This window comes from Xenopus laevis, chromosome 6S (assembly GCF_017654675.1).
Source record: "Xenopus laevis strain J_2021 chromosome 6S, Xenopus_laevis_v10.1, whole genome shotgun sequence".
NCBI classification, from domain to species: Eukaryota; Metazoa; Chordata; class Amphibia; order Anura; family Pipidae; genus Xenopus; species Xenopus laevis.
The window spans coordinates 3,050,828-3,076,301 of record NC_054382.1 but is presented as its reverse complement, the minus strand read 5'-3'; the positions used below and the strand labels follow the sequence as shown (position 1 = coordinate 3,076,301).

General features: G+C 41.2%; 1 protein-coding gene across 1 annotated transcript in view; it reads right to left on the bottom strand.

Annotated features, from left to right (window-relative positions):
- Positions 1-25,273, bottom strand: part of ptpn23.S (protein tyrosine phosphatase, non-receptor type 23 S homeolog) — a 36,233-nt gene extending 10,960 nt beyond the window's left edge. The window contains exons 1-15 of the mRNA XM_018268949.2: positions 24,766-25,273; positions 21,608-21,682; positions 19,106-19,233; positions 15,172-15,248; positions 14,259-14,308; positions 10,444-10,575; positions 7,999-8,079; positions 6,620-6,751; positions 4,773-4,820; positions 4,316-4,372; positions 2,880-2,938; positions 1,341-1,420; positions 1,105-1,219; positions 796-861; positions 29-174 (exon numbers count right to left, since the gene is read on the bottom strand). Of these exons, the coding sequence (XP_018124438.1) occupies positions 29-174; positions 796-861; positions 1,105-1,219; positions 1,341-1,420; positions 2,880-2,938; positions 4,316-4,372; positions 4,773-4,820; positions 6,620-6,751; positions 7,999-8,079; positions 10,444-10,575; positions 14,259-14,308; positions 15,172-15,248; positions 19,106-19,233; positions 21,608-21,682; positions 24,766-24,849 (1,330 nt within the window). The 5' untranslated portion in view covers positions 24,850-25,273. The remainder of the gene's footprint in view (positions 1-28; positions 175-795; positions 862-1,104; positions 1,220-1,340; positions 1,421-2,879; positions 2,939-4,315; positions 4,373-4,772; positions 4,821-6,619; positions 6,752-7,998; positions 8,080-10,443; positions 10,576-14,258; positions 14,309-15,171; positions 15,249-19,105; positions 19,234-21,607; positions 21,683-24,765) is intronic.
- Between the last annotated feature and the right edge of the window lie 201 nt (positions 25,274-25,474).

The following is a 25,474-nucleotide window of genomic DNA, read 5'->3' as shown; positions in this document are numbered from 1 at the left end:
GCCATCTGACTGTGGTGGTCTGGCTCACCTTGCATGGACTGGACTAAGCTCTTTACTGTATCAGGCCTCACACTGAGAGCTGCGCATTTCTCCATTAAGGCAGGCGGGATGTGAGTATACATATCCAGATTATCCACATTTTCTGGATCGAGCTGGAGAGAATCTGTAAACTGGCTGAAGGGAAAGTTCAGAACAAGGCAACATTAATATAATTTAGTGAACCTGACAGCTCTAAACTGAGAGCACCATATGACGTATAACTCCTCTGCATGCTTTCTTTTCTGTAGTGTGCCAAAGAGGGTGTTGTGCAGACTGAGACTTGACAGATTGAAGGATGTGTCTGTCAGCTGAGCACAAGTCACCGCCTATACAACAGAGATATATCCCACCCAGAATCACTACATAGCAGAAAACACATGGGCTTAACTTACATACACAATTACCTGAGCCCTTCCTCCCTGTAGAACTCATACTCCATACACTTGTGCATATGGGTTACTAGGGCCAAGTGTAGAACAAGGTACAAAGTGCAAAAATACTTTGCACCCCGTCCCACACTTTGTAATGAGAGAGAAGCTCCTTGTAGTGATTCTCCTTGTTGGAACAACAAGTCTTTTGCACAGATTCCTGTTTCTTAACCAAATGGTGCAAGATGTATGCCTTGACCCTTCATTGTGTGTTGCAGGACTTGTGGGCCAACAACATGTGGGAACCCTGTGACATAACAGATTCACGGGACCCGAAAGAATCCACCCGTCCCAATTATGCTACAAGCTTGGAACAGTGAATACTTACTCCAGGATTTCGTACTTGACTTCTATCTTGGACATGACTTCCCTCAGCAGCTTTGCTTTTTCTTCACTAGGAAAAAGAAGGCATTCAACGTCTTTATAATAAACATTTACAAGGCACTGAGAATTAGCCTGAGTTTCTTGTGCTCTCAAGGAATCCGAGCAGATATCTTGTGGTATAAAAGCAATGGCTTAGCATGTTACAGAAGTGTTTTACAGAAGCATGAGGAGAAATACATGTCAAGAAGCAGCTCTGCTTATGCTTGTTACAGTAATGCTGTGTGTGTGTGTCCAACTACTCCATCATCCTCACCTGTACAAGGAGGAAGCCTCATGAGCTGCCATTGGTACCAACTTGGAGAAAATATCTGGTCCTGTGACAGCAGGATCTGTGGGGTTCACTGGAAGAGCTTTTACCAAGGGAGCCCCTAAAAGCATGCAAAATAAAGGTTAAGTACAAGTTCTGAGTGCACCACCCTCTTATTCATCAGTGCAGAAAGATCTGAAACATGTAACCATACTACCACAGCCATGTCAAACAGCACAAACCTTTAACTGCTTGCAGGGTGTCCAGTGAGGGTACAGATTCATGATAAATAAAATCATTGTCCTTTTTAGCAGAATTGAACCTGCAGGAGGAAAAAAGCACAAACGTAAAGATAGTCCTCTGCAAGTTTTGTTGTTTTGGGACGAACAATAGAGATCAACTATGAAAAAGCTAAAAATTCTATGTAATTAGCAGTGTCTATCCTATATTTACTTGCCCTGTTTAGACTGTTTAGTGTACAGGGAATACAATTATCAGCATTGACTATCATATCTCAGCATATTACCTTTGATTTTTCTTAATTAACAAAATTTAAAGTCAAGCTGGCATTATGGCTGCACCAACTAGGGATGCACCAAATTCACTATTTTGGATTTGGCCGAACCCCCAAAATCCTTCATGAAAGATTCGGTCGAATACCAAAGCCTAATTTGCATATTCAAATTAGGGATGGGAAATGGAAAACATTTTTTACTTCCTTGTTTTGTGACAAAAAGTCACGCGATTTCCCTCCCTGCCTCTAATTTGCACAAGAATGGCCGGGCACAAGAATTCGGGCAAATCCAAATCTTGCTGAAAAAGGCCAAATCCTTGGCATCCCTAGCACCAACTATATATTAATGAAAATATTAAGAACAACAAGTTGTGTCATAACATTTCATTATCTTTTTAAAGGCTAACTTGACTCAAATAATGAAAATCGAACCTACTTTCCAATGTAGGCTCACTGACAATGGCCACAGAAGCGACTGGTCAGACTGGAAATATTGCAGCTTCTATGGTTATATAGCTCTGGCCTGTGACTCAACTGAAGCTGCGGGCATACAGATCCTATTCCCTATCTCAGATCCGTACATTTGTCAGTGCTAATTGCACCTGTATATTTACTGACAAACCGTGCCTCTATCCAATTAGTCTTGGCCAAGGACTTGTAACTAATCTCTGATAATTAGATAATTTTGCCACATGGAAGAAGCTGACTTACAGCGACCAATTACAGTTATCAGCAACATTTAATAGGCGCTTCTGAAGGGAAGCAGAAGGACATGCTGGTAATTACACTAATTATGTGACTCATGTCGGAGATGACGAAGGCAAGGCCGGAGGTTATTAGCAGTTGCACCCACAGCCCCTATTTATAAACCCAGCTAATTGAGCTAATAGCAGTCACATGACAGTCTTCAGGGCCCATCTGCAAATGAGGGAAGGACTCCTATACAAAACCCTTTTATGATTTGAGGGTCTTATTTACCATGGGTGTGTGTAAAAGTCCTGCTAAGGGATACACATGTACCCATTCTTTGCAGCTCCCTAGCACTGCAAAGTGCACAAAATATTATTTCCATATAACAGAAAGACCCGCTATCCAGGTCCCAAGCCCATACCTGTATTAGCTATGTCTATATATGTGTTTAGTGCATTATTTGACACACACACTTAGACCAATCTGAGAAGCTCAGGGGTAAGGTGGGTACCCACAAGGCATGGAGAGTGGAGTTTTGTAATGCTGCAGCATATGATTTACCCTCAGGAACACTTACTTTCCCCCTATGACATCCATGGTAAACCTCAGGGCTTCTTGTACTGTTGCCGGCTGACCCTAGTGCAGGAGAGAGACACCAGGAAGGCTGTTTAAAGTGGCAAACACATCATTATTTCTCGATTTGTATCACATGATCCCGGCTGGTGGGATGGCCAAGGGCATCACATTGCACGTGTGTGTCAGCATTTAAAGGAGACATATAGCATAAGTGAACCTCCCACCCCTAATCTTGGCAATAAGAATAATATATGATGCAAGCTTCACACTGCACTAAAAATGTTTAACTGTAAACACGGCCCTTTATTTTGGATCTCCCCACAGATCTGCTGAGGTCCCAGTCTGTGTTTCAAATAAAGGGTGGGCATGTCCTAGCTGTCCCTCATAGAAGCACAGTAGGACGGGGACAGCCAATCACAGCCCTGATTTCGCACAACGAATACAGGCTTCAGTTCCCTATCAGGTTCTGATTGGTTCCTATCCTACAGTGCAGTGTGCTGACGGTTTATGAGGAAATTTTCACTAAAACAGCCTGAAATATCTTTTTTTAGCACATTTCTTCTATATTTAAAAGAGTAGAACGCACTGGCACATTCTTATTATTTACACAATATGCTTCTTTTAAACCTTTAAAATAAGCGAATGTAAAATTGATGAGGGGGCTATTCTAAGCACTTTTGTAATTTACATTCATTATTTTTATTTTCCCCCAAGATATTAAGGGATACATGTACTGTTTATATGAATGAATTTTGTTACAACAGCGCCACCTGCTGGTCAGTTTCCCACCAGTCTGACCAGCAAGTAGTCAAGGAAGTTGTCAGGAGAAAGAAAGAGGCTGATGTTCTTCTGCTTAGGAAAGATGTGAGAAAGGTTTCTAATTTTATTCCTAAGCAGAAGAACATCAGCCTCTTTCTTTCTCCTGACAACTTCCTTGACTACTTGCTGGTCAGACTGGTGGGAAAATGACCAGCAGGTGGCGCTGTTGTAACAAAATTCATTCATATTATCATTACATGTATCCCTTAATATCTTGGGGGAAAAAGAAAATAAACAATGAATGTACATTACAAAAGTGCTTAGAATAGCCCCCTCATCAATTTTACATTCACTTGTTTTTAAGGTTTACTTATCCTTTAAAGCTAACCATTTATGGATTTAGCAAATGACCCAGTTCTATGCAGCTTTTTCAAGGACTCCCATGACTGAGGCACATTTGTCCAAAAAAAGAATTGCAATGAACGTCAAACAGGCATTCTTCAATCTTCCCACTCATCAGACCAACTTCTTTGAATGGGATTCCATCTTCAGAGACCACATAGTAGTTTTTTTGCTCTCGCACCGCTTAATGTTAGCACCAATCATGACTATTCCACATGTATCTTTGCAAAAGCAACCCAAGAACTATGTTTGCGGGATACAGAATTAGTTGCTCACCTTAGACTGCTTGATGGCGTCACTCAGTTTATCTACTGCACTCTGTAAATAGGCAACCTGCACAAAGGAGAAAAAACAAGTATTTTCTTTTGTATAATGAAAAAAAAATAAAATTCTAATCAACTTCCCAATATACTGTACATTACATATATTCAGTGGTTTTAAATTTATTTGTAATAGCAGAATCTGCCAGGCTGTTTATACTTGCTGCACTGCTGGTTCTTACTCTTGAAAAATGTAACAGAAGCCAGTTTTTGCTACATTTTGTTTATAGTCGTCACGACCCCCTTCCATCTCTTAACACACCAGCTAATGTTGGGTAATACACTCTGCACTATACACAGGGCATATGATCTTATGTGTGACTGTAGAGGAAAGCAATATCATTTTAACAGCTCTAAGCGTTTCAGGCGGTTGCCAGTTAAGTAGGGCAATATATAAGGTTGGGGGTACTTACCTGTTCGCCATACTTTTGTTGCTCCTCAGCCTGTTTTCCCATGTGCAGCTGCAGAGAAGTGAAAGTTATTATTTAAAATGAAATACTGGGAAGACAATGGCAGGCAGCTCTAGCTCTATGGTTACTGCTACATACATTAATACTATAGAGTACTGGAGCTAAACCCACACCACTGCTTTCAACTTTATACTGAATGTTATGTTCTTTTGACCAGAGTAATGAAATAAGAGGTTGGGCCATGCCAGCAGCTAAAGTCGACCCATGCAAGTAGTACAAATGAAATGATCAACCAGATTAGTATGATCCCATCAATTGAGGACTACACAGGCCCTTAAAGGAGACATATTGGATAAATGAAAAACCCTAATTGTGTAGGCAATTATAAGTAATATATGTTGTTGCTTTTACTTGGTGCTAAAAATTAATATTATCTTTAACAATAGCCCCTTTATTGGAGCTCCCTATAGATGTTCTCTGGTCCCTGTCTGTGTTTCAAATGAGGGGTGGGCATGTCCCTGCCAGAAGCACAGTAGGAGGGGGACAGCCAATCACAGCCCTGCAGTCACACAAGCACAGGCTTCAGTTCCCTATCAGGTCCTGCTAGCTGCTGATTGGTTCCTGTCCTACAGTGCAGTGAGCTGAGTGCACAGCCTGGGAATTCAGGGAGGAGCAAGTGGAAGAGAAGGGAGGGATTATTAGGGGTTTTGCAGAAATATTCAATAAATCAGCCTGAAACACTACTTTTTTTTAAGCACAATTCTTCTATATCTAAATGAGTATAATGCACTGATATGTTCTTATTTTTTACACAAAAGGTCTCCTTTAATATAATCCCATTGTTTCATTGGCAATGGCGTTCCATCAGATCAGCCCTATTTTGCTTTCCAATTTGCGCTTTTATGTTACAGAGAGGCAGAATATAACCACAAGTAATCAAGAGTAGGACATTTGCATCAATTCTCAAACTCATTCCAATATGAAAGATCATTAAATGGTAAACACTCCATCAAAACAACATTATCTGCTCCAAATTATACTGTAAATGTGATTGTCCTTTCTGCATCCCTAGGGCACAGTAGCAGCAACCTCCAATGTGCAGCAGGAATCAAAGTTAAAGGCAAGTTAATGGCCTTGCTCTCTTGTAAGGCCTGACTCTACTAACACATCACTATACTGTGGCAGTTCTCACTAGCCTTGTGTTGCCTGGTATTTATAGCTTTAGGGGAAGGGTACAACCCCCTTAAAACTACCCTCCCTCTTATCCTGGATGGCAGTTACATCAAAAAGCACTTTCTTGACAGGTGTTTACCACTCCAAAACAAATAAGCTCTTTGCTATGGGGCTTTGTAATTGGCAGGCAACGAAATGCTCAAAATAATGCTGTGTGTGTCTCTTGCCAAAAAGTAAGGGACCGGCTATTCAATTCTCTTATCAATAGCAACTCCTCAAAGTGCCACTGGTCAGCCTGGAATGCATCATTGCCTTTAAGAAACCACTCTGGTAAGATCATATAATCAGGCACTTAAGGTGTTATATCACCCAGTTCAATGAAATGAGGACCTTGCCTTTTTGGGTGAACGATTCTGTTGCAAGAATCAACGGACCATCTGCAGCACAAACCAGTACTATTCTATGGTAACACAAATCAGTACTATTATGTTGCAGCACAAATCAGTACTATTCTATTGCAGCACAAATCAGTACTATTCTATTGCAGCACAAATCAGTACTATTCTATTGCAGCACAATGGGGAAACTACAGGTTGGCATATACTGGTGACAGGTGGTACTAATGGCCCATAATCCCACTTTGGATTTTATTTTATTGAATAAACACTCCTACTCACATGGGCTATAGATGCAAAGTAGTAAATCTTCATCTGCACCAGTTTCTTCCAGTCTTTCTGTATCTTGCCCAGTAGTGATGCCGTCTCGGAGTTCTCAAGGGCCCGACAGGCCTCCTTATAGTAATCCACAACCTGAAACAGTGTTAAAACTCAACCACAAGATGGCGGCAGGCACTTTATATCTGTTTGGCATCACATTCACTGCCCCATTTATTTCCAAAAACTGACATAAAGAACATATGGAAAAAAACAGCGCATGTCACCAACCAAACAAACTGAGCTACAGAAAGGGTGATGCATGCCCCAATCTTTTTACTAAGGTTCTCTAACTGGGGGTCTCAGTGCAGTTGAAGGGTGGTCTGAACAGCAGATACACTTAATGTTCTGGATACTACAGTTTGGGAATTTATAACTAACCGTTTCTGTAGCCTTATAAGCGAAGGCAGTGGCCCCATCAAAGTTACATATATATATATATATATATATATGTAACTTTGATGGGGCCACTGCCTTCGCTTATAAGGCTACAGAAACGGTTAGTTATAAATGCCCAAACTGTAGTATCCAGAACATTAAGTGTATCTGCTGTATATATGTATATATATATATATATATATATATATATATATATATATATTTTTTTTTTTTTTTTTTTTTTTTTAAAAAAAATACATTTCCAAAAGGACCCACACTCCAATCTTTTACAAATTAAATCATTTTTATTATGTCCATGTACAGATGCACATAATAAAAACAATTTAATTTGCAAACGATTGGATTGCGGGTCCTTTTGGAAATTTTTTACATGTAGATTTGACTTTGCACTCATAAACATTGACATAATCCGGTATTAACAGTGTGATTCCTGGAATAACAAATATATACCAGGGATGCACCGAATCTACTATTTGGGATTCGGCTGAATCCTTTGTGAAAGATATGGGTGAATACTGAACTGAATCAGAATCCTAATTTGAATATGCAAATTAGGGCAAGGAAAAGAAAAAGTGGGAACATTTTTTTACTTCATTTTGTGACGAAAAGTCACGTGATTTCCCTTCCCATCCCTAATTTGCACATGCAAATTAGGTTTCAGATCAGCAGGCACAAGGATTCGGCCAAATCCAGCCGCTTCTGACAGTTCTAAAAGTACCCCCACTCTTACACTTCAAATCCACTTGTGGGTGCTTGGTCAAATATTATGTATAATCTTCAAGATGAACCCGCACTCCAATTCTTTAAATCACCAATTTTTATTAGAACATCACTTGAGTATCCAACATTTCGGCCCTCATTAAAGCGCAATGTTGGATACACGTGTGAAGTTCTAATACAAAAGATCGCAAATTGGTCATCATATTATATACGGCAGGACTCACCTGGGCACTGATTCGTGCTACCAGAAAACTCTTCCGGTTATCCAGCATTGACTTTTCCAAGAGACATTCCTGCGCCTGACCCTGTGGAAGGACACATATATAATACACAAAAGCCATGAATATCTTGTAAATGATATCCTTATAAACGGTGACTAGTGATGTCATTAGTTATGAACGGTGAGTAGTGATGTAATTTCTGTCACATGACTCACTAAAACGTGTGTATTATAATAAATAAAGTACCCCTTGTTGTAAAATATGAGGATATTAGAAGTTACCTCGGAGTTCCATGACCTGTATAAAAACACTCGGCCTTATACTTTTATATAGTCATGGAACTCCTCTGTACCTTATAATGTCCTTATATTTTACAAGAGGGGGTACTATTCACTATAGAATAAATCGGTCTCACCAACAGAGCTGGGATTACAGAGAGTAATGTCAATAGCAGGTACAAGACTCTCTGGTTCTGCTGTGGTGGCTCTGGGCAATTAGTAAACAAATAGAGCAGCCCATTCACTCGTTATATATATATATATATATATATATATATATATATATATATATATATATATATATATATATATATATATAGAGTCATACACAGCTGACGAATGCATTCATGCTGGACATAGAGCAAGGGAGACCCACACATAGAGTAAAGCTTATAAACCCAATACAGTCCCATATATGGAAGAGAGAGTAAGGAAACGGCTCTGTGGTGACACTTGATATTTGGTTTATGTTACAAACAAGTGGCGGCACACTTAGGAACATGCTGAAAGACTGGCAGCAAAGTAGTGAATTAACAGGAAAGGACCTGATGTTCTTGGCTCAGCGAGAGACAGAAATGAGATGGGGCCGCTGGAAGCAGGAATGAATGGCACATATAGAAGCATGGAGAATCTGCAGGGACTAAGGGAAAGGTGCAGTAATTGTGCTGACAGCCTCAGGCCGTGCTCAGGAAATCATTAGCTGTACAGATACTCCTGGCTCAGGTCGTTTGGGGAAATGAAGGGCATGTAGTTGATGAATATATAGCACAAGATTTGTGTGCATGAGCAGAGCCCTTAGTCCCTTACAGGTCATCCATCCCAGCCAGGCTAAAGAGACAGGAGTGGAGTGTTAACATGAAACCTATGCTTTGCCCACCGCACCAAAGCTACAATACAGAGAACTGTAACACTTTAAAATCAATGTATAACTGTAAAAGGGAAGACCATGTGCCTTAAAGGAACAGTAATACCAAAAAATGAAAGCAGAGGATACACAGTAGATAACAGATAAGTACTACTATAGTTTATATAAACAAGCTGCTGTGTAGCCATGGGGGCAGCCATTCAAGCACAGGATACACAGTAGATAACAGATAAGTACTACTATAGTTTATATAAACAAGCTGCTGTGTAGCCATGGGGGCAGCCATTCAAGCACAGGATACACAGTAGATAACAGATAAGTACTACTATAGTTTATATAAACAAGCTGCTGTGTAGCCATGGGGGCAGCCATTCAAGCACAGGATACACAGTAGATAACAGATAAGTACTACTATAGTTTATATAAACAAGCTGCTGTGTAGCCATGGGGGCAGCCATTCAAGCACAGGATACACAGTAGATAACAGATAAGTACTACTATAGTTTATATAAACAAGCTGCTGTGCAGCCATGGGGGCAGCCATTCAAGCACAGGATACACAGTAGATAACAGATAAGTACTACTATAGTTTATATAAACAAGCTGCTGTGCAGCCATGGGGGCAGCCATTCAAGCACAGGATACACAGTAGATAACAGATAAGTACTACTATAGTTTATATAAACAAGCTGCTGTGTAGCCATGGGGGCAGCCATTCAAGCACAGGATACACAGTAGATAACAGATAAGTACTACTATAGTTTATATAAACAAGCTGTTGTGTAGCCATGGGGGCGGCCATTCAAGCACAGGATACACAGTAGATAACAGATAAGTACTACTATAGTTTATATAAACAAGCTGTTGTGTAGCCATGGGGGCATCCATTCAAGCACAGGATACACAGTAGATAACAGACAAGTTCTGAAGAACCACATTGTATACTATAGAGCTTATCTGTTATCTGCTGTGTATCCTGTGCCTTTTCTCAGCTGTGAATGGCTGCCCCCATGACTACACAGCCACTTCTATATTTAAACTATAGTTGTGTTTCTAAGGCAAGTTTTACCAGTGCACTATATTTTCCGTATTTTAGGACACTTTCATTTTTTGATGTTACTCGTCCTTTAAGTGCTGGTATAGCCAAAACAGACTCACCTACAAATCAAACAACTCATTTACAACAACAACCTTTTGCACCTCACAAAGTCCTATAACTGGTGCCCTGCAAGATCACACAGGAGTGCTCAGCAGCTGATGGAGCTGTAGTTCGCTGTGAGCAATGAAGGAGTCAGCAGCACTTACCAACATGAGGTTTATATTGAGGTTGAGGATCTGGTGGCTCATATCAACGCTGTAAGAATGAGCGAAGTGATCCCGCAGGTAAGAGAAAGCCCCAGCCGCACACTGGAAGTGAGTACACGAAACCTTCATTCCCTGAAACAAAGTTGGAGAAAGAAATGAAGAGACACAAATGCTGCACTTCTCCGTAGTGGAGAAATGACTTCACATACAGTAATGAGGTGGCCATGCTTCTCCCTGTAACCTGTAGGGCAGGGGTGCCCAGGACGTCGATCGCAGTCTACCAGTAGATCCCGGCTTTGTTCCTGGTAGACCACGACCTGCCAGGAGTTAAAATGGCACTTCCTGGAGTGACTTCAAAAGTCTTACGAGATGAGGCTTCCAACGCTCAGAAAAACGTGTATCAGCACACCGATTCACTCGTGGGAAGGTCTCAATCTGTGTTTATTTTTGTCTGCTTGTGTAGTATATTTATCCCACTAATTATGCCTTCATTTACTTTAAAAATCAAAAAAACTCGTAAATATAACATTACCATAAAAAAACCTCATTTTATTCAAAAATAAGAATAAAAGAATAAACATACAGACCCCATGGTGTTCTGCCTTACGCGTTTCATACCCTCTGGTATTTAATCATATGAATTAATCATCCCACATTAGCCAACAGAATTTATACTCAAAGAGGTCCCTCCCATAGAAGTTACAACCAATCAATTGTTGGCGCATGTTATTCAAGTGTCAGAGCAAAGTTATACAAACCCATTACTATGGTTCTGTTTCTTGGTCTGTAGGTAACCAGTGTAAATCATAACATAAATACAAAATTTAAACAAACATACATAAACTCCTAGTTGTATAGACCCCATTCGATTAAATATAAAGTACTATTACATAGCAGTTTTATCCAAATATTGATAAATGTCAGGTTAAATGCTCTACTTGTAGTCCTATCCTGAATCATTGTATAATTATAATAAACTGTTATAAATTCTATAGCCTTAATGACTACTAGTGATTTCTTTTCTCTCTCAGCCTGTGTCACAATTAAATTAAATAAAGCAGGTCACATTGAATTCATAATTGAGCCCAAGTGGTAAACAAGTGTTTAAATAAAAAATCTAAAACACTTTCCTTTTAGCTAAGAGACCTATCAAGCCTTAATAAAACATGGCAGCTTCATGGGTTTATTTCACAATGGTGTTTATATAATTGGGATATAAAGAGATATTTGAAGTAGAATATTCTTTCTTTTTATGTCCTGAAATCTGGTGAATATATGAAAAATTTAAGCATCTATTCTACACACTAGTCACTGATACAAAAAAAAAACCTCCCCAACTCCTTTTATATCAAAATGTTGGTCACTGGGGGTCGGGGACACCTGCTATAGAGCAACAAGGAGTGTGCTCTCCTTTTAAAGGAGAACTAAAGCTTAACTAAAGAAGTAGGTAGAAACACCCCATCTTTGCTCCTGAAGGAGGTCCGGGGCCCCGTAGTGTTTGCACCCTCTGAACAGACTCTTTTATAATTCTATGGCTCTTGCACAGCCTCCTGGCACTTCTGTCGTTCAAGGTCTTTCCCCGTCGGAATGAGGATCTAGAACTTCTGTGGTTCTAGAGCAACAGGACTAAAACCCTACGGGAATGTCTTGGATTGCTCCAGACTGTGTATAGGAATAAAATGGCGGCTGAGAGCTGTGGGTTCTATTTATAATGCAAACTGCAGGGTAATAAATTGTATTTCTCTGCTCGTTAATGAGATACGGCTCGTTACTGCGAAGGTGTCGCTGACTTTTATCACGGTAGCACCTAGATAATGTGTTACCATGGCAACCATTCAGCTCAACACAGGCTCTGGGTGTCTGGGTGCCCCTCCATCCAACTGCCTGTTTTCTGTGTTTCTCCAGTCATTGCCAAACTACAGTTCCCAGCATCCTCAGTCAGTTTTATTTGACATTCCTTAAAACTAAAGCTTAACTAAAGAAGTAGTTAGAAATCTCGTACATGATGTTTTGTGCTTCTGTACCAGCCCAAGGCAACCACAGCCCTTTAGCAGTAAAGATCTGTGTCTCCAAAGATGCCCCAGTAGCTCCCCATCTTCTTTTCTGCTGATTCACTGATTCACATGCTCTGTGCTGCTGTCACTTACTGAGCTTAGGGAGCCACTCACAATATACAGTACACATAGAATAGAAATGTCACAATATAAGGCTGATTAGTAATTAATACACATAATTACTACATGGCAGCACAGAAACCAGTGCAATTAGCATCAGAATTGAATAATCAGCAAACCTGTAGCATCAGCTTATATTACAGCCAGGGAAGCTCATTTTCTGCTGGATAATTAGTGACCAGCCCTAAGCTTAGCTTCTCAACAGCCAATCAGAGCCCACTGAGCATGTGAGTGTCACAGACACTTTCCAAGATGGTGACCCCCTGTGACAAGTTTGAAGTCCTGGATCATTGCTGCTATTGACAACCTGATGCAATAAGTTTACTATATAAAATATGACATTTTTAGCCACATTTATTTTTAGAGTTTAGTTCTCCTTTAAACGGTTTGTAAACATAAGTTAAAAGGTGTTAAGGGGGTGAACTTTTTGCGAACAGGACTACAGTTTGTTATGCATTTTAGTGTTCACTTGCACCCTCATGGGTACATTGCCATGGATTTACTTGCAGAACTTAAACAATCATGCCTAGACTCAGGAAGACAGACTGAAAGCAACTATTTGCAATGAGCCTTGATAACATAATGTTAAAGGGTTTGTTCACCTTTGAATTAACTGTTAGTATGATGTAGAGTGATATCCAGAGACAATTTGCAACTGGTTTTCATTTTTTATTGTGTTTTTTGAGTTATTTAGTGTTTTATTCAGCAGCTCTCCAATTTGTAATTTCAGCAATCTGGTTGCTAGGGGCCAAATTACCCAACAACCATGCATTTGAATAAGAAACTGGAATATGAATAAGAGAGGCCTGAATAGAAAGATGAGTAATAAAAAAAAACATCCTCTGCCTTACAGAGGATTTGTTTTTTAGATGGGGTCAGTGACCCCCATTTGAAAGCTCTAAAGAGTCAGAAGAAAAAGGCAAATAATTCTGAAATTAAAGGAAAACTATACCCCCAAAATGAATACTTAAGCAACAGATAGTTTATATCAAATTGAATGACATATTAAAGAATCTTACCAAACTGTAATATATATTTACATAAATATTGCCCTTTTACATCTCTTGCCTTGAACCACCATTTCGTGACTCTATCTGTGCTGCCTCAGAGATCACCTGACCAGAAATACTACAACACTAACTGTAACAGGAAGAAGTGAGGAAGCAAAAGGCAGAACTCTGTCTGTTAATTGGCTCATGTGACCTTACATGTGGTTTGTATGTGTGCACAGTGAATCCTACGATCCCAAGGGGCGGCTCTTATTTTTTAAAATGGCAATTTTCTATTTATGATTACCCAATGGCACATACTACTAAAAAAGTATATTATTATGATAATGGTTCATTTACATGAAGCAGGGTTTTACACATGAGCTGTTTTACTCAGTATCTTTTAATAGAGACCTACATTGTTTGGGGGGTATAGTTTTCCTTTAAAGAAAATAAATAATGAAGATCAATTGAAGATTTGCTGGAATCGGACATTGTATTACCTACTAAAAGTTAACTTAAAGGTGAACCACCCCTTTAAACTGATTTAAACAAATCCACCTGATCTAATGAAAAGGGGGCCCAAATAGGAGTCTGGGTGCTGTTTATTGGGAGCGACCATGATTCCCACACAATAAGTTGGCTCCCTTACCTCTTCCGACACTCTCTTGTCCATAGCTCCCAGCATGGAGTGTAATGCACCTATATCAAGGGAAGAGACACAAAATAAGGCACAATAAGACCCCCAATACACATGGAGAGGTCTGACAGAATGAGACCATAGACATTGTCAAAATATTCCCCATATACAAAATATCAGCAGCTCTTCTCATTTGTAAACATACATAAATAAAGGGAGTGTGAGGCCGATACGGCTGCAATATCTGTATTTTGATAATGTCTAGTCACATGATAACAGGATTTTTATACTCACGTTAAATCTGTTTCTCTGTAGTTGAAAGGGGGACAAGGGAACGATGGGGTTAAGCTCTATCCTCCGGAGGCAGGACACTTACAAATCCATCCCATGAAGGGTATCCATCCTCCCGGGAGAAGGGCACTTAAAAAACTGATTAGAGTGCACGGTGTGGGGGGGGGGGTTGAGCCTGCTCTGGCACCCCCCTTAACTAATTTGTAAGTGTCCTGCCTCCGGAGGATGGAGCTTAACCCCATCGTTCCCTGTGTCCCCCTTGAGACATCAGAGAAATGGCAGCTCCCAGCCACAATTATAAAAACAAACAAAAATGTTCTGGACACATAAGCTGAATTGTATTGCCACAGCGAGTGTCAGCTCCTCTGATGAAGCACCCAATGGTGAGAAACGTGTTAGGAGGAAGTGGCTTACATGAGATATGGAGAAAGGGGTGAGACACTGCCATGTGGTATGATATGAATTTATTTATCGGTATTTTGTAATTTAATTGCTATGGTGAATTTGCACAAATAAATGCCTGAAGTGAGTTACCGTACATTTTTGTTTTATTATTTGCTCAGTGTCAGAACATATATTACTCGATATGATCACGTGCCTGGCTAAAGCTCAATACATTGGGTCCATCACTTACCCAGGTTGTACAGTACACACGCCTGCTCATACTTTATGTCTTCATGAGTAACTGTTTTCCCAGAAAATATTTCTGTCCTGTAGAGAGAGACAGTTACTTTCCTGTTAGTGCCACATAGAAATGAATGGCTTGGGGACACACTGACCTTACAATGTAATATTACAGTGACACCGAGTAATACATATACATGCCCACCAAGTACAAACCATGCCACATGTATTACCTACCTCAATGATTCTTAATAAAGGGATCAGGACCTAAATTGAGGCCCCCATGATCTCTTCAAGCCATCCCTTGCCCTACCAATGGCAGGAATCAAACCTCAAAAACATATTATTCAGAACACAGCACCTCCTATATAACAACTTAGTCTATTTCTTGCACTTTTTTAATGTACTAAGTGGCTTGTACCCAATGTTCTGGGGAGGTGGCTTAAAAGGGTTGTTCATCTTCCAAACACTCTTTTCAGTTCAATTGTTTTCAGATTGTTCCCCAGAAAAAATACTTTTTTCAATGACTCTTTTTTTTTAATTTTTTACCGTTTTTTCAAAATCTAAGTTTATGTTCCTGTCTCTGATGTTTGAGTCTGGCAGCTCAGTAATTCAGGTGCAGACTTTAAACTGTTACAATTTTGCAACATTTAGTTGATGGATTTAGTTGATGGATTTAGTTGATACTTTGGGTTGATACTTTGGGTTGATACTTTGGGTTGATACTTTGGGTTGATACTTTGGGTTGATACTTTGGGTTGATACTTTGGGTTGATACTTTGGGTTGATACTTTGGGTTGATACTTTGGGTTGATACTTTGGGTTGATACGCCGGGCTGATACGCCGGGCTGATACGCCGGGCTGATACGCCGGGCTGATACGCCGGGCTGATACGCCGGGCTGATACGCCGGGCTGATACGCCGGGCTGATACGCCGGGCTGATACATTTCTCAGCAGTATCTGTAGATTATTAGCAGTAAAGCAATAAATCCAGCAGCACTACAATATGTGATTCAATTGTTTATTCGTGCCACTAGCAAAGCGTTTCGGGCTATTCCAGCCCTTTATCAAGCTTGGCAGAGAGGAACACAGCTGTGCACCCAACGCTTCAAAAGGCGACTCAGTGTAAGTGTGGCACCATTACTGATTTGACTATGTAGATTATTAGCAACTATTGTATCAAGTCTAATAGCTGCCTGCAATGAAACCCAGGGATTCTGTTCAGCAGGGACAAAGATAAGAAATGTATCAACTAAATATATCAATTTAGAACAAGAAAAAATACACCGAATTTACACCGAATTTAGAACAGTTTACTCCCCCTCCAGAGCTGCTTTAGAAGGTTAAAAATGAAACTTTACACTTCAATATTAGAAAAACAGTCACACATAGAAAATATAAAGTAAATGGAAAAAATCTTTATTTCTGGTAAACTATCTTAAAACAACTAGGTGCTTGAAGGTGAACAACCCCTTTAAATAGTTGGGTATATTACGAACAACAAACGGAAATCCTTCTACATTTGATTTATCTTGAGCTATGTACCCCAACTCGGGCCGTCTTCAGGAAGTGAAGACGGCCCGAGTTGGTGTGCCGAAACAATGAAATAAAATCTTCCACTTTTTTCACTATTGCCAGACCTTGGAGTGCGGTTTTATTTTTTGATTTTATATATATATATATATATATATATATATATATATATATATATATATATATATATACATACACATACCAATGTTTTACAGACCAGCACTCCCTTTGATGTAAACAAATAATTTTTTATTGCATCATTATCCTAATAAATTAAATAAATTAATAAAAAATTATTTGTTTTACATCAAAGGGAGTGCTGGTCTATAAAACATTGGCGTATACAAGATTTACCGTGCACCCCTGCCTTCATTAAGATTGATTTCGGAGTGCGGATACTCAACTGGAAGAGAGATATATATATATATATAGATATATATATATATATATATATACATACTGCTGGGCACCTGCACTATGTAGCGTACTCCTATATCCCTCAATATTTGCCCCAATATCTGTAACCTATAGAAGTGGAAAGCAGCACAGAACAAATGTTTTCTGGCTTGGGACACTGGGAGTTGTGCTTCGTTGAGCATTCCTTGGAATTCATATGGAAAATACATTTCCCTGGGAATGATCATTACATATGTCTCCGCACCCACGTGACTCATTTCCACAAAAGGCAGATTCATTTGGCTCTGGTACATTAAGACTTATCCCTGAACAGGACAGAGGAAATGCACAAATGCAGCACCAATAGGTTTCTAAACAATACATTTGCTTATATTCTGTACAGAGAGAAGCAATAAAACTATGGCAGTATAGGTATTCCCTGTACTAAGCACAATTCAGCAGGAACAGTCCCCTAAGTTTGCTCATAGTCTGTACAGAGAGATCCCATAAAACTATGGCAGCATAGGTATTCCCTGTACTAAGCACAATTCAGCAGGAACAGTCCCCTAAGTTTGCTCATAGTCTGTACAGAGAGATCCCATAAAACTATGACAGCATAGGTATTCCCTGTACTAAGCACAATTCAGCAGGAAAAGTCCCTAAGTTTGCTCATAGTCTGTACAGAGAGATCCCATAAAACTATGGCAGCATAGGTATTCCCTGTACTAAGCACAATTCAGCAGGAACAGTCCCCTAAGTTTGCTCATAGTCTGTACAGAGAGATCCCATAAAACTATGGCAGCATAGGTATTCCCCTGTACTAAGCACAATTCAGCAGGAACAGTCCCTAAATTTGCTCATAGTCTGTACAGAGAGATCCCATAAAACTATGGCAGCATAGGTATTCCCTGTACTAAGCACAATTCAGCTGGAACAGTCCCTAAGTTTGCTCATAGTCTGTACAGAGATCCCAGAAAACTATGGCATCATAGGTATTCCTCTGTACTTAGCACAATTCAGCAGGAACAGTCCCTAAGTTTGCTCATAGTCTGTACAGAGAGATCCCATAAAACTATGGCAGCATAGGTATTCCCTGTACTAAGCACAATTCAGCAGGAACAGTCCCCTAAGTTTGCTCATAGTCTGTACAGAGAGATCCCATAAAACTATGGCAATATAGGTATTCCTCTGTACTAAGCACAATTCAGCAGGAACAGTCCCCTAAGTTTGCTCATAGTCTGTACAGAGAGATCTCATAAAACTATGGCAGTATAGGTATTCCCCTGTACTAAGCACAATTCAGCAGGAACAGCCCCTAAGTTTGCTCATAGTCTGTACAGAGAGATCCCATAAAACTATGGCAGCATAGGTATTCCCTGTACTAAGCACAATTCAGCAGGAACAGTCCCCTAAGTTTGCTCATAGTCTGTACAGAGATCCCAGAAAACTATGGCATCATAGGTATTCCTCTGTACTTAGCACAATTCAGCAGGAACAGTCCCTAAGTTTGCTCATAGTCTGTACAGAGAGATCCCATAAAACTATGGCAGCATAGGTATTCCCTGTACTAAGCACAATTCAGCAGGAACAGTCCCCTAAGTTTGCTCATAGTCTGTACAGAGAGATCCCATAAAACTATGGCAATATAGGTATTCCTCTGTACTAAGCACAATTCAGCAGGAACAGTCCCCTAAGTTTGCTCATAGTCTGTACAGAGAGATCCCATAAAACTATGGCAGTATAGGTATTCCCCTGTACTAAGCACAATTCAGCAGGAACAGCCCCTAAGTTTGCTCATAGTCTGTACAGAGAGATCCCATAAAACTATGGCAGCATAGGTATTCCCCTGTACTAAGCACAATATAAACAATATTTTTGTGAATGTAATGTTTTTGTTAGGAGTAGAGACTGTGCACCTTGCAGTTAATAAGAAGTCCAGCAGATAAAGCTGCATGTTATATTATAAGTGGCACCTTTTGCTAAAATAAATAAAATAAAATGTAGCTTTCTTACCATGTGACAGGGACGGATGCCTCTTGCTCAGATCCCATGGGAATTCGGCTCTGCAGATAGTGGAGCTGACCAAAGTATTTGCGTAACACACTGCACCCCTCAAAGTCCCGCGGCACATTAACTGCACTCTGTGGGAGCAAATGTAGATAATGTCACACAGTTATGGCAAACATTAATGTATTCTATGTGAATTTAGATACGATATTCCACTTACTTACAGTCTACATAGGAATTAGGATATCCAATATTTACTATCACTTTGTAGGGCTTTCTGCCTCAAGCCATAGATAATCCTTAAACTGCTACATGGGTGGCTGTTCATTTCTGCTACAGATTAAATATATCTACAGAAAATAATGTTTCCACAGCTTTTACTTCCCAAAAATGATTTCAGCCCAAACTATATCCTCCCAAACAAACTCAAGTAAATGACTTAGATTGCTCTTCTGAGATCATTTGCAATTTACATATTTTTGTTGCTTTTATCATAGTCGGGGGGGTTGCCGACCCTGTAAACTGTTCTAAACTGATACATTAAATTGATTGATTTCTTATCTTTGTCCCTGCTGAGCAGAATCCCTGAGTTTCATTACAAACAGCTGTTAGACTTGATACAATAGTTGCTAATATTCCCACAGGTACTGCTGAGAAATGGATCAACTAATTGTAGCAAATTATAAGAATAGTTACAATTAAATGTAACCGTTTAGAATCTTCACCCGGATTACTGAGCTGCCAGACTGAAACGCCAGTGACAGTAACAACTTTACACTTTAATGGAGACATTTTGTGTAAAAAATAAGAATGTACCAGTGCATTATACTCATTTAGATATAGAAGAATTGTGCTTAGAAAAAGTAGTGTTTCAGGCTGATTTATTGAATATTTCTGCAAAAACCCTAATAATCCCTCCCTTCTCTTCCACTTGCTGCTCCCTGAATTCCCAGGCTGTGCACTCAGCTCACTGCACTGTAGGACAGGAACCAATCAGCAGCTAGCAGGACCTGATAGGGAACTGAAGCCTGTCTGTGCTTGTGTGACTGCAGGGCTGTGATTGGCTGTCCCTGCAGGGACCATTAGGACACGCCCACCCCTCATTTAAAACACAGACAGGGACCAGAGAACAGGGAGCTCCAATAAAGGGGCTGTTTTTAAAGATAATATTAATTTTTAGCACCATGTAAAAGCAACACCATATATTACTTATAATTGCCTACACAATTAGGGTTTTTTCATTTATCATATATGTCTCCTTTAATTTTGGAAAAACGGTCACAAATAGAAATTAGAAAGCAATTGAAAAAAAGTCTATCTCTGGTGAGAAATCTGAAAACAACTCAACAGAAAAAAGTTTTTGGAAGGTGACCTAACCCTTTAAAGGAGAAACAAACCCCTTATTAATAAAATCCTACCCCCCATAGAACCCCCACCCACCCTAGCTGCTACCCCAGGCAAATGCCCCTAACTTTTTACTTACCCCTCTGTGCAGATTCAGGGATTGGAGTTCACGGCAGCCATCTTCCGGGTCTTCGGAAATCTGAGAATGAGACCGGTGAAGCGGCGCATGCGCAGTTGGAGCAATTACCCAGTCCGCAACAACTGCGAATGCGACTAAATTGCCGAAGGTCCAGAAGAAGACACGAAGACCCAGAAGATGGCTGCCGTGAACTCCGATTCCTGAATCTGCCAACACCCAGATTTGGCAGTGGGACTTAAAGTGGTGGTTCACCTTTAAGTTAACTTTTATTATGTTATACAATGGCAGAGTCTAAGCAACTTTTCAATTGGTATTCATTATTTATTTTTTATAGTTTTAACATTATTTGCCTTCTTCTTCTGAGTCTTTCTAGGTTCTCAAATGGGGGTCACTGACCCTGTTTAAAAAACGAATGCCCTGTAAGGCTACAAACGTATTGTTATTGCTACTTTTTATTACTTATCTTTCTATTCTGGCCTCTCCTATTCATATTCCAGCCTCTTCAAATCAATTCATGGTTGCTAGGGGAATTTGGACCCTAGCAACCAGATGGGTAAAATTACAAGCTGTAGAGCTGCTGAATAAAAAGCAAAATAACTCAAAAACCACAATTAATAAAAAATGAAAACCAATTGCCTCAGAATATCACGCTCTACATCATACTAATAATTCATTTAAAGGTGAACAACCCCTTAAATGTGGCCATAGATGGGCCAATAAAAGCAGCACGTGTTGGAAGCTTATTGGTCTGTAAAGAGGGTCCTCCACAACCAATATGGTCCGTAATTGGGCAGGTTTAAAAATCCGGCTGGGATGAGGAACACCTTGAATCATTGATGTGGTCCTTGCCCCAACAACCTGCTGTCTCTGAATTGTGATCCCATCGTTTAGTCCTTGGGCCACACAGTTGGCTCAGCCTATTCCGAGTATCTCAGTTTGATTCCAAGTATTATCATGGAAATCGGACTTAAAAAGCAGAGACCCCTCATGGAAACAGCAGGCAGGGGGTGAGGGTGGATATATACCTGGCGTAACTGATCCAGCTTCTTGAGCTCTTCATTGTAGTTCTCTGGGTTTTCTCCATAATTCTTCAAGACAAACTGCAAGTAAGAAATGGAATACAAATGATATTTATCTGATGGTGTTGGTTATAAGGCAAGGGCAGTGCAGATTGAGGAGATATAAGGATTAAATAGATGCAGATTATGTGAATTCTTTGTGTAATCTCACTGTGTGGTTTTTTTTGCGGGATAAATGTTTCTCCAGGAAAAATGTTAGTTACCCTTTGGGCTGGCATGTGTCCTACTGGTGGGTCTCTCAGGTCTGGACTGGGAGTTAAACTCGGCCCTGCCATTTCAAGTACATAGTGGCCCAACCAGTCCACTAAATAGTGACTTTCTATGGCATTGTACAGCAGCCCCCCTGGCATTTGCCAGAACCCACCGATTGCCAGTCCGGGCCTGGTGTCTCTGCTTCCTCTCAAGCAATGAAACAGCAGTCCTGTCTTGCTTTACAGCTCAGCTCCTTAGGGTAGAACTCTACGGGCGAATTTAGCGTAATCTGACACGCTGCGCCAAAAACGCAGACGTCACGTCGGATGTGATGGAAATAATGTAAGAGATGGAAATGTCGGATGAAGTCGCAGCGTTAATCCGACGCGACAACTGTTGGATGAAGCGTGCAGGGTCTGCATCCGACAATCGTTTCACGTCAGATCAACGCTACGACACCATCCGACAATGCTATTACTTACCTTATTTCCATGGCATCTGACTTGACGCCTACGTTTTTGCGCAGTGCCGAAATCGCCCGTAGAGTTCTACCCTTACTCCTTAGCACCAGGTTATATCAATTCTGAGAGGCCAGGTGTGCAATTTATTTAACTTTGGATTGGATAAACTAATACTATGCAACTTTTCAATTGGCCTTCATTTTTTATTTTCTATAGTTTTTTAATTACTTAACTTTTTCTTCTGACTTTCCAGTTTTCAAATTGTGGTCACAGACCCCTTTTAAAAAACAAATGCTCTGTAAGGCTACAAATGTATTGTTATTGCATCTTTTTATAACTCTTCTTTCTATTCAGGCCTCTCCTATTCATATTCCAGTCTCTAATTCAAATCAATGCATGGTTGCTAGGGTAATTTAGCTCCTAGCAACCAGACTGCTGAAATTACAAACTGGAGAGCTGCTGAATAAAAAGCTAAATAACAAAAACCTTTAATAATAAAAAATTTAAATGAGATCAGAATATCCCACTCTACATCACACTAACAGTTAACTCAAAGGTGAACAACCCCTTTAAGCAACAAGCAAAAGACATGCTGATCCCAGACTGTACAGAAGCATTACGAGTACAAATATTGGGTTAATTAACATTTCACTAAACTAGATGTCTGTCTTCCAATATACAGTCAATATACAGTCAATATACAGTCATCTGAAAGTGTAAATGTTATTAAAAGCAGTTTGTGCCACTTTCTGTCTGACTCTTGAAGCAATGTAGCAGGAGTCAGATCTACTTCAGGTCTATGAATCAGCAGGTGTCTGTGTTGCACAAAGGTTACAGTGACTTGTTCTCCGCTCAAGAGGTGTGTGGGCTTCAGTGTGTCACGCATGTGTGTGTGTGTAGCAACACTGATCATGTGACCACATGCAATGCATGCTGGGTGACTGAAGACAGGCTGGGCAAAAGTGTACGGTTCTTAGTTCTGCCTCCGGAGACCTGGGATTATGTACATGCAAGGTTAAACACTGATATGAGAGGTTTAGTTCTCCTTTAATATCAAAACATTATGACACCCTTATTACATTAAAAAAAAACTGCCCTTCTGTTGCAATTTCCCTGTATCTGAATATCTTTGCCTTTCTGCCCCAAGTCACTCTTTCTAATGCATGTCTGAGTCTCTCTTTCTCTCTAATGCCTTCCAGGCACCGCCATCCTCTCTAACGCCCTCCTGGCTCCACCACTCTCTCTAACGCCCTCCTGGCACAGGCACTCTCTTTCTCTAATGCCCTCCTGGCACAGGCACTCTCTCTCTCTAATACCCTCCTGGCACTCTCTCTCTCTCTCTAATGCCCTCCTGGCACAGGCACTTTCTCTCTCTAATGCCCTCCTGGTACAGGCACTCTCTCAGTCTCTCTAATGCCCTCCTGGCACAGGCACTCTCTCTCTCTCTCTAATACCCTCCTGGCACTCTCTCTCTCTCTCTAATGCCCTCCTGGCACAGGCACTCTCTCTCTCTAATACCCTCCTGGCACTCTCTCTAATGCCCTCCTGGCACAGGCACTCTCTCTCTCTAATGCCCTCCTGGCACAGGCACTCTCTCTCTCTCTAATACCCTCCTGGCACTCTCTCTCTCTAATGCCCTCCTGGCACAGGCACTCTCTCTCTCTAATACCCTCCTGGCACTCTCTCTCTCTAATGCCCTCCTGGCACAGGCACTTTCTCTCTCTAATGCCCTCCTGTTACAGGCACTCTCTCAGTCTCTCTAATGCCCTCCTGGCACAGGCACTCTCTCTCTAATACCCTCCTGGCACTCTCTCTCTCTCTCTCTAATACCCTCCTGGCACTCTCTCTCTCTCTCTAATGCCCTCCTGGCACAGGCTCTCTCTCTCTCTAATACCCTCCTGGCACTCTCTCTCTCTCTCTAATGCCCTCCTGGCACAGGCACTCTCTCTCTCTAATACCCTCCTGGCACTCTCTCTCTCTCTCTAATGCCCTCCTGGCACAGGCACTCTCTCTCTCTCTAATACCCTCCTGGCACTCTCTCTCTCTCTCTAATGCCCTCCTGGCACAGGCACTCTCTCTCTCTAATACCCTCCTGGCACTCTCTCTCTCTAATGCCCTCATGGCACAGGCAATTTCTCTCTCTAATGCCCTCCTGTTACAGGCACTCTCTCAGTCTCGCTAATGCCCTCCTGGCACAGGCACTCTCTCTCTCTAATGCCCTCCTGGTACAGGCACTCTCTCAGTCTCTCTAATGCCCTCCTGGCACTCACTCACTCACTCTCTCTCTCTCTCTCTAATGTCGTCTCTCGCCAGTATTCTCTGACGGCCTCATTCCAGTGTCTCTTTCTAGTGCTTCTCTCAGTGAGTCTCTCTCATACCCTCCTGCCCAGTCTGTGTTGCCTCAGGTCAGTCAGTGGCAACACCCAGTCCCACAGGCCAGAGGGGCCTCACCTGTTTCACTGCCGGGTGGAAGGCAAACTCTCCAGCCTCCTTCAGATCCAGCCAGATCATGGGCATCCTCGGCACGGCCTCCATCTCGCAAGTCTCCAAACTCCAACCGAGCTGCGTCACGGAGACCGAGCCCCACAGCCCGGAAACTGCACCGCCGAGATTAGCGTCACTGTCACGGGACGCGCGGGGCAGTCTGGGAACTGTAGTTTCTCCTCCCCCTACACTCTGCAAGCGTCAGCTCAGACTCAGGTGATCAGGAGCGTCACCAGTCACGTGACATGTGCGTTCTGGCTCTCTGACCGGCTTTGTTTGTCTGGGAAACCGGGAAATAGGCCTGAGTTGTTGTGGCGCTGGTTTGTTCCTCAAGGAGAAGCTCTTGTGTCCAGTGACAGGGGCCAGTATGTAGGGCAGTAAATAATGAGCAAGAGGGACCGTTTTGTGCATATTAGTGACACGGGGCCGGTGTGGGGCAGGTTCAGGGCTCAGTCCAGACACTGAGTGACCAGTCATATTCCCACCTCTCTATTGGCTCATAGAACACTGGGCTCTTTGTGTTGCTCCTGAGGGGTGGGACAAGTCTCTAGAATGGCTCCTCCCCCTGTCCACGTGACAGTTGTGTCTTGTCTCAACAAACTGACAGTTAGCGGCAACTCCCATTGTCTCTAATTAAGGACAATTTCTAGCATTGTGTCCCCTCACATTAACATGT